Here is a 14,341-nt window from a genome sequence, read left to right as displayed (position 1 = left end):
TATTTTGTCCAACTCGAAATTCTCCTTTAACAACTTATAAATGATGATTGAGAAAGTCATACAATATATTGAATATTCTATACCTGCACAGTTTTAGCAAAAAACATACAGGTGTGTTGCAGAACAAACCATTATTATATGTTTGAATCTACCTGATATATCGAGCTCCAAAGAAAAAAATATATGGGCGTATGATTGATTTTGTCCAGTACTGTAGAAAGCTCACCATAATAACTGTGGGAGAGCATCTATTACACCGGACTATTGAAGTATCCTTTTAATCCGACGCTACCAAACTCCATGAAATAGTTGTAGGATAAAAGGTCGAATGGACAAAAGGTCGAATGAAGTTTGACCATCTTCATTCGATCTTTTGTCCATTCGTCATTTCTTCCTACAACCCATAGTTGTAGATATCCATAGATTAAATATCAACAGTATCAAAAGAAGCTCAAGAAGATTTTCCTTATCAATTTTTCGAGGTCGAACGAAAAAACTTTCGAGAATTTTCAGTTGGAGTATTCAGTTTTTCTCACTACACGGCGCAAGTATGAATGTGAACTTTCAGTATGTTCTATATATCGAAAGCCAGACTCTCTAGAAAGTTGCCGCCTTGGACAAGGCTGGTCAGGTGACAAAGACTTTCCTGATGATAGACGTAAAAGCACAGTGTATTGAGAAAAATGTGAACTAATCTGTCTCCCATCCAGGTTTCAATCACCTGAACAAATTTTTCTAAGAACAATGTTCTAGATTTTTTTTTAATCAAAAAGATTTTCAGCTTATGGTAACTTCTTAGATGATCAACGTGATGTCACTAGCACACTAGCGCCACGTAGTGAAATGAATCTGAACTAAGCTGGCCAGAATTTTGAAAGTCTTGGTCAGCTGAACAACGGAAACTTCCAATATGATGAAATTAACTGGAAATTATCCAATCGGCCTCGACCCACTGTACAACTTTGTGTAAAACAGTAACCTTCTATGTGGCCGTCTTACCCTTAGAGGTGACTAACCTTATAGCATGATTTGTTTCTTGCGTTATTTAGACTTTTTTTTGGATCATGATAAAACATCATCAAATGAAGAGGAAATTCCCTAAAAATCAATGTGATTTGGGAAAATACTCTAAAGCTTCACTTAATTTAACACGGAAATTTTATATAGTTTGGGTTAAATTTTACTTTAAGCTTCGGGTGGTCGTCTTACCCCATCGTCCTCCATAAGTTATTTTACAAATCTCACATAACTGGTGGCAAAATAACTATTTACGTTGTATTAAGTTTCTTTTGAAAGTTTTAGTACTATCGAACTATGACTGCCTCACCCATGTCAAACTGTGCAGAACAAAAATAATACCAATTATTTAGAAGCCCACGTCTGTTGAGCGATATGTCAAAATTTCTCCCACAAATTCCTTCCACGACTATAACGGCCATTACACGACACCCGGCCACCTAAAGTTCCCTATGTGTCACACGCGCATAGCTCGGTGGTGTGCGCCGCGCGGTCGAACAAGAAAGTTGAACAAATTGAATATAAATAACCAGGCGCGGATAAATTTATACGTTATAAATCTCGAGATTAGCACTTAAAATATATATCATTTTCTCTGTCTTCCTCCTGCGCGCGCGTCTCGGACCACCACCAGTTGGTTCGCTTGCATTCATCCTTCTTGGTCGATATCGCGGCTGACGGGGATGCCGTCGATGTTCTTCTTCCTTGCTGCGCACTAAGCTGGCTGCTTCTGAGCTGAAGCCTTTGCAATTCCCCGAGAAACCGAAACATGTACCTCGGCAGTCACAAGTCCTCCCTTCTTCCCACTCTCCCACAGAACTGGAAAATCTCAATTTTCACACGTTTCTTTTGTTTACCATCGTCTTTTTTTTTCCAGTCTCAGGACGTCTGTGTGACTACCCGAGTACGCTTCTTGTGTCACATATAAATCAGACCTTGCGCGCAATCTGACATTTTGCTGGGTTGTGTGGTATAGAAGCACAATTTATCGATTTGCGCTGCGGGAAACACCTGTCCATCGTCGTCCTCGTCGTTGTCGTTGATGTCATCGTTCTCGTCCCAATCGGTTCGGTTGAGCAAAGTTTGATTGAATCAGGAAGTGTTAGGCCCTTTGAGCTATGCTTTACTTGGAATCAATCATGACATGAGATAATTGCGTCCTAAATTAGAACTTAGACTTATCAATCAAAGCGCTTTTGACGTTCTATCCAGTGTTAAATTTGAACGTAGGTAGGGTTAATATGTCAATTGAAAGCTTGGAACGTTCAGTCCGAAACACATGTGTGGCGTGTCTTTTTCATTTCCTTGTTGCCAATTTCGGGGCTCAACCCATACTAATCTGACAGTTTTGCTGACTCGTCGAAGGGGAACCGAACCGTGGTCGTCAATCGTTGATCGACCAAAAACAAAACTCATTAGAAGTTAATGAGCTCCGTGTGTTCGACTTGGTCGTCGGCGTTGGATTCGATCAAGGCTGGCTGCAGCATGATCGCTACCTTCAAAGTGCTTTATCAAAAGTCATTAGCGCGCGGAATGCTTCGGCAAGAGGACAAAATATCATCGACATCGACCGGCGCGCCGCGGTCGGATATCGAAGCGAGGGTGAATCTTTATATCAGCGGTTCTCAAACTGTTTTCGATTGTTACCCGCTTTGAGAAATTCCATTAGTCCATGACCCACCAATATTGAATATACACACCGATTTCAGTAATTTTTGCGGAAATATCAACAACAACAAGATTTGCTCATTTGAACAAGATTCAACGTGTTTTGAAATTATTTGTGAGCAAAATAGGCTTGAAAGTGAAGGTTAAAGTTTTATCGAAAGTACAACTGTTGAGATTTCGATAAACATTACCGAACTCGACAATAAATTCTGAGTGTGTAGAGATAGAAGTTGTAGGCCAACATGACCTTAGGAACTTCAAAATGGCTTCAAAATGCCAAAAACAGAACATTGAAATAGTGATCGAAACGTACTAGTAGCATAAAAAAAACAAAGTAGTAAATCGCGAAAAAGTCCTCAAAGCACTGAAATCACCTTTAAAACGAATAATTTTGATAACATTGAAACAGCCTTTCAATCGGTAAGTAATTAAAAATGGACCCACAATCCCTGAAGTAGCCTATGATTACACACCAAAAATGGGTTTAAAACACTAAAATGGCCTAGAATAGCTTTGAAAATTTTAAAATGACCTTAACATCTTTAAAACGGCCTGAAAACTGTTATAATAATCTTGAAAACATCAAATGGATTGTTGAGAAGCGTCAAAAGGTCCTAAAATCGCCAAAAATTGAATAAATTTGTGAATATGGCTTAGACATTCGAAATTCGCCAAACGATATAGATTAGCATAATTTTAAGCTCATACAGATTGTGCACAACATTCTAATACATATGACCAAAATGATTGAATTTCTGTGATCGACCGGTGGGTCGCGACCCATAGATTGAGAAACGCTACTTTATATTATTAAATATTTATTCGATTACTTCGAAGGTTAATGACGGTGGATCAAAATGCTAATTTGGATCTTTGGTTCGTGATCGTGTGAGCATTTCGTGTGTTGGATTCATTCGAGTCAAAATGCGGTGGCGTGAGAATTTACTGCTTCGAGAATCATAATACTTTTGTGCTGATTGGTCGAGAAGGTGTATACCATTTTACGCCTTTTTGACGATGATGAAATTTGCGGCGGTACATTCTGTGTGACTTAAGTGCGGAAGAGAAGTTATGCGCGGAAAGGTTAAAAGAATATTATTTAATAACTTTTTGAGAAACATTTCAGATAGTGTCAACAGTTTTAACACACAATATTTTCAAAGTTACATTAAATTAACGGTTGAAAAACAGATTTTTTTCTCTGCATCCTGGTTGAAACCTTTCGCTAGCAAGGTTAGCTTGTCAAAATTGCAAGTTTTGATAACCGTGGGATAGTTCCGAGCCTGGTAGGAGGCATAAATGCCACCCCGTAATTTGTGAGCACAACGTTGTAGCCGAGATAATGCCCAGCTTAGGTGTGCTGAATGCTTTCCTCCCATGACTCGGTTATTTCTGATAAGTTCATTTAGCGAGATTATACCCTTTCTCACCACAGCAGAACTATGTGTTCAACTCTAGCTCCCTCCTTCGGTTCATAATTTCGTTATAATTGATTACCGCTGTCAACACAAAAACGCAGACGGTAAAGACCGAACCTCTTGGTCATCGATTACGCGCCACTGCCGCCGACAAACCTCCAGCCATTAGTAGTAACTTGGCGGCAGAAGTTGCCCCCCGAAAGACTATTTTTGCACTTTCACGCAAGTCGTTTTGTTTTATTTTTGCCTTCACGCGCGCCGCCGCCCCATCTGATGGACCTGTTGCTCTCGGTAGGTTGGAAGGTACCTCTTGCAGTCTCTAACGATGGATGAATGATTGAGTAGCAATTTAATGCTTGTCATCATCCATTCTTTAGAGCCGTCGTCGTAGTCGTCGTCGGTCAGTTGGTCGGTCGTCCTGAGATCAAGCCAGCTCAGAGCGAGTGGGCAATAGGTATTTATGGGCTTGAGAGGAGTCCACTTAACCTCGTTCCCTTTGGACCGTTTGTTTGGACCGCTCGCCACACATATATGGCCTTTGGGCTATTATCATCGCCGTCGTCATCAGTCGTTTAGCTTATGGTTGCAACTGAGCCCGCCCGATCATTACTTGCTCCGTACGCGCGGTGGAAGGCGTTGATTGGCGGGTGGCGAACGTTTTTCACCCAGTGCCGCCCGATTAGACCACTTTTATGGTGGGAAAAACCATTGGACATACGCCCTCTTTCGGCTTCCAACTTTGACAGCCAGAGGAAAATTTTCCAATTAATATTCAATCCCATTTTGAGATTATGGAAGGCGCACAGCTATTTGTGCTGATGATGTAACCTTTTCTTCCTCAGACTCGACGATACCAACAGGTAGTCAACCACGGCTTCCCATTCACCGCGGGATTCTATCCTGCGGGTATCATTATCATTAAATTATTATTTGTTCATCATCAGCAAATTATACTGAAATTGATAATGAGCAATTATTTAGTTTGCTCGTTTGGAGCTGCTTCAGAGAGATCCTCCATTCATTCATCCTTTTATTTCAATGCAGTCAGCCAGCCAGCCAGCCAGCCAGGGTTCAAACGTGGTGATGATGGTGGCAAATGAGTCTGATGGCGCATCATGCTCCCTTCCGCCAAATGCGTTCTTCCTTGTAGTGGCACGTCCTCGCGATCGCTCTCCCTGTGCTTTGGATGATGGCAGTGGTGAGAGGTTTAACCTACCATAATTCATCATGATCATCTGCGGCAGAGTCTTCTTTCACTCGTCACTCGAATCGACAGTGGCGTATGGTAGGGGTTTGAAATTTTCTGTGACGCCGGAGGTGTATGAATCAAGAAGGCCAGGATCGCCTTTTAGAGTTTCAAAACATCAGGATGAAACGTTACAATATGTGAAACATGAAGGATGGGGACTAAGCTCAAATGTGATGCTGGATCGCACAATCGGTGCCGGGCTCTACCGCATTTGAATTTGGAAATCAGCAACAACAAATGCCGCGATCAATAATAGAGTTACAACATCCGACATGCAACCCTGCCATTGGATCGATCATATGGTTTTTCTGCAGATTCATTCAATAATTCTAATAAAAGTTCACTGAAATGCTCTTTAGAATTCTTATTCAGTTCACTTCAGTATTGTATTGAAATTTTTCTCAGAGATGATTCTGCTATCCTCAAAAACTTTCAGAAAATTCAATTTGAATTCAGAGCAGGCACAAGCTTGTGTTGACCGTCAAAGTAAGGAAAAGTAAGAAGAATAACTCGATGATCCTTTCAATATCGGTTTATGGAGAGCTGGCTGTATGCAGGTTCTTAGATTCAGTCTTAAAATGGTTTGAATTTTCTCTGTTAGTGTTAGTGATGAATCATAACATTTATCAAGCTAGTCATAATCACTAATCATGATTTTGTTTAGAAAATAATCATTAATCAGAATTTTCATAATAATATGTGAACTTCACATGACAGTTCCTTAGAATTTCAGTGCAATCCACCCCAGAAATATATTGAAATTCTGCTTAAGTTTAATTGAGAATATCTGGCATCAGCCACTTGAAATTGCCCTCAGAATTCTCTAGAAACGCTTTTCGAATCTATCATACGAATTCCTTTGAGTATATTTTATAATATATCCGGAAAATTCGATTTCATACCAATCTTCTTGGAATTACCTTTGAACTAACCCTTAAGAAAACACTAAAAATTATCCTTTGAATTCAATACCCTTTGAGTTCTTCTGATAATATCCCTTGAACATCAGTACCCTCTTGAAATTCTTCTCAGAGCTTATTAGGAATACTCATTCAAATTGGAATTCTCCTTAGAACTACAAACAAAATAATACTCAAAACCAAGGATTCGCAAATATCTACTAATAACAAAATGACAAGCGATCAACTAGCCGAACGATAACGCTTTGTCAGAAATGTACAGCAATAATGATATAATCTTCTTCTTTTTTTTTCGTGACAAACAGCCCCTGCAACACAGCTAACTCGGGCCGGTAGAAGGAAACGACCAAATTTTTGGCAAGCTGCTTCATGAAGTAAAGCCGAAGATGATACACGTATGTTAATGACAAATTATTTGTTATGTATTTTCTCGATTCCGATCAAGCAGGCAAACAATATATCATTATCCTTCTACCACTCCGATTCTTAACACACCGAACACGATGCCTCCGGTAAAATGTGTAACAGCAAACATGCAATAACTCAGCCATTTATTGATGAATTTCAAATCTATTGGAGCCATTTGAAACTACAGACGTTAAAAATGTATTCGGTATTAATAGATTTAAAATGTATCGATAAATTGCTGAACAATAATTTTTCAAACACTGCCAATTCTCTATTACACATTTTACCGGGGGCATCGTGTTGGGTGTGCTAAAATTCTTTCTACAATTGCCTTGAAATTCTTGTCAACACACTTTAGGAGTTCTTCCTAGAACTACCCTAGAATTGTTCCCTAAAATACATTGGTTCATTTTAAATTTACTATTGATCGCTTTTAAAATTTTCTTAAATTTTCTATGGAATTTTCATAAAAATAGTGACTGAATAATTACAATGCAATGCAGTCAAAATTCCGTGTTTATTTCAAACATGCAGAATCATATTTGTTCTCAGAAAGAAGACGAAGTATATTTTATCCCTTTGAGTCACCGAAATGAATATGCTTTCAGGTAATATACATTTTTATAAGATCGATGATATTTCATTTATCACGATCATCTTAAATATGGGATATTCTGATTACTTGGCATTACAGCAATGGATAGAATTTTTCAGTCTTACAAATTTTTTCAAGATCACTTTAGAATCGATGAAAAAACGTCGAAAAACAAATGAACAGAAGGACAGAATGTCGAAAGAACAGAAGGTAAAAGAACGGAAGGTCAAAAGGCACTAAGTGTCGAATGGACAAAATGTTGACATCCAAAACCTCATCCATTTGTAAGAGTGACCGTCGTTTTAGGAATGAAATATTGAATAGATAGAAACTCGTATTTCTTCGTTCACCATTAAGTAAAAATAATGTTCTGACAAGTCATCTTAAACCAAATGTTAAAGCACAAATGGATTTTAAAGAAGAGAAACAGTTTAAAATCATACTTTACTTAAGGAAATTAGATTGCTATCATAACAAATCAGTTTCGGAATATATACATCAGATTTAGTTTTTCAACCTATCGACCTATCTAAATTTCAACTTTTTTTTTCCTTTTCGACCTTATGCCCATTCAAACTTTTGACCCTTTCGATCTTATGGCCCTTTCGACCTTATGTCCCTTCAGACCGCTTGTCTTTCGACTTTTTATCTGTCGATCATTTGTAATTTTGACCTTTTGTCCTTTCGACCATTTTTGTCATTTCAACCTTTTGTCATTTCGACCTTTTGTCATTTCGATCTTTTGTCATTATGACTTTTTTCCTTTCGACCTTTTGTTCCTTAACCCAAAAAATTCAGAATAGTTTTAATCATTAATCATATATGTAAAATTATGATCATCAATCATGTAAATAATTGTTTTATTCATTAATCATTGTTAATTTAAATCTATTCGTTAATCATATTCATATTCATTCATAATATTCATGAATAATTCATTGGTAGCCTTTAATCAATAACGCTCTGCTTTATTTAGACCCGATATGGTGATTCAAGAAATAAGAAAAAAAAATAAATTTAGTTACAGTTCATTCTATCATAACTTCCTTTTTAATTATAATTTCTCATGAAAGGGTTCTTTGAGAAAACTTTGAAGTTTTTTTTTATAGACGCACGTTTTACTTGAAAAAAAAAGCCGTTTGTATCTCTTTTTTTAAGTTATTTGCAATTTTATTTTTTAATTTGAGTTCAGCGAAAAACATACCTCCAACTGGTTTGAACAACTTACTTCAAGCTATGCCGTTTAGAATGATTACTTGAAAAGTTGTATGTATTTGCAGCATTCTGAGTAAATTAGCGCGTATTAAAAAAAGAAAATCTCGGGATTTTTCGGGGGTATCGATGTATTTTATTCGGCAAAAATGGGTATATTTAACAATTTTACAAATTCCTCGAGAACGGCTTTCATGAAAGCTTTGAAATAAATGCCTTAGAGCTAAACAACCTTTTTTTCAGGAACACCTTATTGTGAAAAATAACTCTAAATCGAAAATGATAAGAGATCGTTTAAATGTTTCGTTACATAAGGATATAATCTTTGCAATCCATAAAAAATATAATCTGAAAAACATTTGGCAAGACATTTTTATGCAAGAGAAATGTTATTGAAAAAAAAAATCGCTGAATGGATTTTTAAAGTTTGTGAACTTTGAAAATATAAGAGAAGTTGAACGAAAATTTTCCGGGCCGTTAGTGCTTTGATCATAACTCAAAATCGGTAAGAGTCACCTCTCTGAAATATTCACCAGTATTTAAGCATGAACAAAATCATTTTGATTTTTCTGTTCCGTGAAAATTTTCGTAGAAAACATTTATCTGATAATCTGTTGTATGGAATTCCCTTATAATTTCGCTATGAAACGTTCTTGCCACAATGCATAGTTCATGAATTATGAATTTTTAAAGTACTTGATGTCCGGAAAAATCCGAAATCTTCAACTAGAATTTTCCGGGAAAATTAACCACCCTGAATGTTTTAAATTTTTTATTCCTGCATATAATCATACACGGGCAAAATTTCATAACATTCTGAGGCCCCATCGGCCCAAACCTGTACGATAATTTAAAAAATCCTTTGAACAACTCATTGCAGAAAGGCAATTATATAAACATAGCCCTACTTTTGCTCAATAAAATAGATGAAATTATCCTTAATAAATAAAAAAATCTCCTTAAAATAGATCGGGTTGCTCCTTAAATGATTGATCAAAATACGTTAAAAATCTTAAAATGCTCAGTAAATATTTAAAGTACGCTCCCTAAAATAGAGAAAACTGTACATTGAGCATTTGAAAATGCTCCTTAGTATGCATCGTTTTGCACCATTTTGAAGTGTAATTGTACCATGTATCATCGGAAAAGCTGCTGTAGAAAGGTTAATAAGTACAATGAAATCAGCTGAAATGTTCAGTAAAAATGCTCAAATGCACACAATGATTTACTGAACATTTCAGCTGATTTCATGGCACTTATTAACCTTTCTACAGCAGCTTTTCCGATGATATATGGTACAATTACACTTCAAAATGGTGCAAAGCGGTGCATACTAAGGAGCATTTTCAAATGCTTAATGTACAGTTTTCTCTATTTTAGGGAGCGTACTTTAAATATTTACTGAGCATTTTAAGATTTTTAACGTATTTTGATCAATCATTTAAGGAGCAACCCGATCTATTTTAAGGAGATTGTTTTTTACTTATTAAGGAACATCGTCATTGTTTAATGATTCATTTACCTTTTTACCGTTTCAAGGGAGTTCTCAGCTGAATTTTGAAGAATTACGAGAGAATTTCAACGAAATTGTCAGGAGAATTCAATGGGGATTCTAAGTAGCAGGCCGAAGGTATTTTGAAGGGAGTTTCTAGGGATTTCCAAGAAGAATTTCAGGGAAAGAGTATCAATAGAATTCCATGGAATTTCCAAGGTGTTGCAAACAATGGCGATGGGCACAGATCTTTCAGCAGAGCAAATGAAACGCACAGTTGCTGTATTTTCCACATGCTGCAACACACTCAATTTCTGACATAGCGTTATCATTCGGTTCGTTGATCGCTTGGCATTTTGACATTTGGAGATATTTTTGATTCCTTGATTGTGACTGTGCTCATTGACAACACGGGCGTGTTAGAGAAAAAACCGGAAGAATGACAAACAAACACACAACAATATCACAAGGGGGGGGGGGGATCGTCGAGCGGTTGAATACGCAACACAAGGAGAATCTCTTGAAAATTTTGAGAATAGTATCAAGGAGAACTCTATGGGGAAGGGAAGGAATGGGAATTTTGGGAGAATTCTATGGGAAAGGGGTGTACATCCTGAAATCTTAGATCATTCTAATACGATTTCCAAGATTCTAAAATAAACTTTAACGGAATTCTGAGGAATATTTCAAAAATATTTTAAATGAATTAATTGTGAGATATTTATGCAAATTCTCACGAGAATTTATGAGAATTGTAATCCATGATTTTCTGAAGAGATTACTATAAAGAATCCCAAGTCTGATATAGAGAACATTTCTGAAGAATATTGGAAAGAATCATAAGACTTTTGTGGGGAATCCTAAATCTCTGAAGACATTTCGGGGGTTAGTCTAACAAAATGATTGAGAAAATCTATGGATGAATAGATGAACAGAAATTATGTGTTGATACATAGTGAAAATTTAACAAGATCCCATTTAAGATACAAATTGAAGATCCTGGTCCATGCAAAGTGTTCCCCGTTGCAATAAATTTCCTGGTTATACACCGGTATTCCTGCTTGATTAACCCATGACCGATAAAGCTAAAATCGAAAAAAAAAAGTAATCTGACTCGATGTATTTAATCTTCAAACTTCAATGGCCATGATCTCGCAAAAACCAGTACACGCCTATGCTATGAGCAAACTCATAGTGTGCCCCGAAGTGGTAGGTCCTTGCCGGGAGCAGTCAATATTGGCAACCCGGTCGTCGCAACGACCAGCCATCAATGAGTCGTCGTCGTCGTCGTCGTCGTAAGTCGCAAGTCGTGATCGTAATCACTCTTACACTCTGGCTCTTGATCGCTGCTCTGTAAAAGGGCAAAGGAGGCTACACAGAGGCTGCAGTAGTGTAATTGAATCCAAGGGCCATCATCGTGGAGCATCATCATCATCATCATCAGCGAAGCAGGTGAGTTTGCTCGGTTGCTACACGGGTTAATGGCTACACATCCATTATGATCTGCTTTCAGGCAGGTACGACGTACACACCATACACACAATCGTAATTAGTGGTAAATGAAGGTCAAACGGTTCTTGGATGATTTCATTCATTCTGCTGATAGGCTTCGAGGCTCGTTAAAATGCGATCAGGTCTCCGTGGTTGGTTTCTTGGCCCCGGCAGGGTCGGTATTGCGCAGGTGAAGGCGAGGGTGCCCAAGAGGATTAAATCGAAATCCAATTAAGGCAAGGATTTAAGTTTTTTTTTCGAGTTGCTTATCTTTCTCCGGAGGATCCTTACGCTGAGAAATGGGACCGAAATAATCTCCGAATTGAATGGATTCGTTCCTGGCTATCGAAAGACTGTCGCTTTTTTTCGGATGAATTCGATAGCGAATGAAATAAGAGGAAGGAAAGGTCAGAAAGGAAGATCAAAACATTAAAAATTCGTCCCCGGTTTTTAATGCTGGGAATTAATCCTTTCTTGATGTTGCCGGTGTGCTTTTCATGCGTTTGATTATGTGATGGTAGTTTTGAGCTTACACTGGCGTCACGTTAATTTTCGTCACAATGGTATTATCTCTGTGGAGGAATGCGTGGTTCTTAGAAGAAGATTGTTTTTTTTTCGATTACATATGTACAATAAACAAAGCCCGAACCAACTTTGTGCAACCGAAACTTTTCCGCCTTGAAATCAGCACAAAACTAAAAGTGTACTGATTGGGTTTTACTTTCCCTCGTAGATAAAAAAGACACGAAAAAAAAACCCATATAAAGTCATAACTTAGACACTAATAACCGTAACAATACATTACCTTAACACCTTTTTGACTGCTGAAATCTGTACTTAAACATTGGACGGCAACATTAATCTGGAATGAAACAAGAAACGCAAGCAAAGGAAAAGAAAATTAAATCAACGCGTAAGACCGCAGAAATAAAGATAAAATTTAATAAACAAGCAAAAAATAATAAAGTACTCGCTAACAAGACCATTCCGGTGCAGAAAGAAAAAAAGAAACACACAACAAACGAGGAATGAAAAACGACCCATGTACAGTGCCGAATCAGAGTTGGAACGTAGCAAAACGTAAAATTATAGAAAGAAATATGTACGGTCAGAAAAAAAAAAGAACTACACCAACCGCGTACTAATAAAAGTGATAAACAGTTCCCGTCGTCCCGTGTCCGTCGTTGGTGGTTGACATTCTGCTGCTCGCTCCCATCCCCGTATTGTGACAATCAGCGGTGGTACCAGCGAAGAAGTGTAAAAATTATGACTCCTGATAAAGCCCTCTCTTTGGAGCGGTTGATCATCTTCCAACCGTGTGTGACTGGCCTGGTGACTGGTTGCGGGTTGCAGCAATTGCATTGACCAAACTATTAGCAACTTCGATTGGGGTGACCACCACCGACCGTTAAACACAACATCGACAACGTGCGGTGTGCAGGAGAGGTGTACATTTAATTTAATATAGCTAGCTAAAGTATTGAGTTGTTGTATGATTTGTGGGATTGAGATTGTCGAAGCCGTTGCGTAAGCCTCTTTTCTGTACCCATTCACACCTATGGCTGTGGCGTTGAGTATCGGAGTTTATGCTGGATTGCGTTATCAGTTGTAACTACGATAGAGGTTCACGGACTGTATTTGTGGGTAAAGTTGGATGGTTCTAATGGAGGTTAGCTAAAATTAATGCACGCTGAAATAAGATTGATTAAACAGCTTCAAAAAGCTGTACGATCGATAATGATTTCTTAGGTTTTAAGATTTAAACACTTATTTGTATTAATTAATACATTTGACACTTAGTAACTGTTCTATTTATACTCATGCAAAATTTGATTAATTTTTCTCAGACTGCTTGAGAAGCTCAAAAGGATGGCAAATTGTTTATAGATATTGCAGAAAACTTCAGTGAACTTTGAAGATTTATTCCAACGAAAGTAGTAAACATTATTGCTTACAGCTTGAAAATCTCTGAAATCATCATCGATCGTACAGCTATTTGAAGCTGTTTAATCAATCTTAAGTATTTCAGCGTGCGTCAATTTTAATGGGAATTCTTAGAGATTTTACGGTTATAAGTTCCAATACTGCGTATACACCACTGTCTACTAGAATGTTCAACCGAAGACAAGACGTTGACCAGTGTCTATGCTCCATCGCGGAAGCGATATCTCGGTCCAGCGATCATCACGGGCCAGTATCCAGACAGATGAGAAATACTGTGAATATTGATTAATCATATTAGACTTCGTAACTCCATCTCGGACAATACATTATTAGTCCACAAGATGCTACTGTTGCTGAAAACGCAGCCAAACTTCATCTGATTCCAAAGAACTTTCCCGAGGAATCGGACATTTCAGATGGTAGTCATATTCAAAGTTAGGGCTTGCCATCAGTGTTGTATTTAAATTAATCCTGTAGTTTTTAAAATGGAACCCTTAGCAGTGTATAATTGAACGTTAAGGGCTCTTTTTTGCGAGAGAAAATGGCTATCAAGCCTTTATCATATTTCACTGAATCCATCGATCTGTAGTTGTAGAAACAAAGCATCTGCGAGTGTTTGAATTTTGTGGAAAATCTTATGATCATCAATAAAAGACAAACAGGGTCCCTCTAGTACACGGTTCACACATACATTGAAAAGATTAGTGGTCCGAGCTGACTTCTCTGAAGAAAACAAGATGTTGCTAGGAAATGGATCGATTGTAAATCGTCTATAAACACACTGAGTTGGCGCTCGATAAGATACGACTGGAACCAAGATAGTAGCGATCTTTTAACTCCAAGCTGGCTTGTCAATGGCGATGGCGTGATTGTTCTCATTCGGCAATGGTGCTGATAGATCGGTGTAGATTTCCAACTAAACTACTT

The 14,341-nt window shown here is 37.7% G+C and overlaps 1 protein-coding gene across 4 annotated transcripts in view; it reads right to left on the bottom strand.

The window, feature by feature from the left end:
- The window catches only part of grh (grainy head), a 558,597-nt gene that overhangs the window by 31,499 nt on the left and 512,757 nt on the right, over positions 1 to 14,341 (bottom strand). For all 4 annotated transcript variants that reach the window (XM_065231285.1, XM_065231293.1, XM_065231277.1 and 1 more), the window contains one exon: positions 12,276 to 12,332. In XM_065231285.1, the coding sequence (XP_065087357.1) occupies positions 12,276 to 12,332 (57 nt within the window). The remainder of the gene's footprint in view (positions 1 to 12,275; positions 12,333 to 14,341) is intronic.

This window comes from Ochlerotatus camptorhynchus, unplaced genomic scaffold (genome assembly GCF_037179485.1).
Source record: "Ochlerotatus camptorhynchus isolate MF236.1 unplaced genomic scaffold, CSIRO-AGI_Acam_v1.1 ptg000033l, whole genome shotgun sequence".
Lineage (NCBI taxonomy): Eukaryota > Metazoa > Arthropoda > Insecta > Diptera > Culicidae > Ochlerotatus > Ochlerotatus camptorhynchus.
The sequence above is the reverse complement of the archived record's forward strand: the minus strand, read 5'-3'. Positions and strand labels throughout refer to the sequence as shown.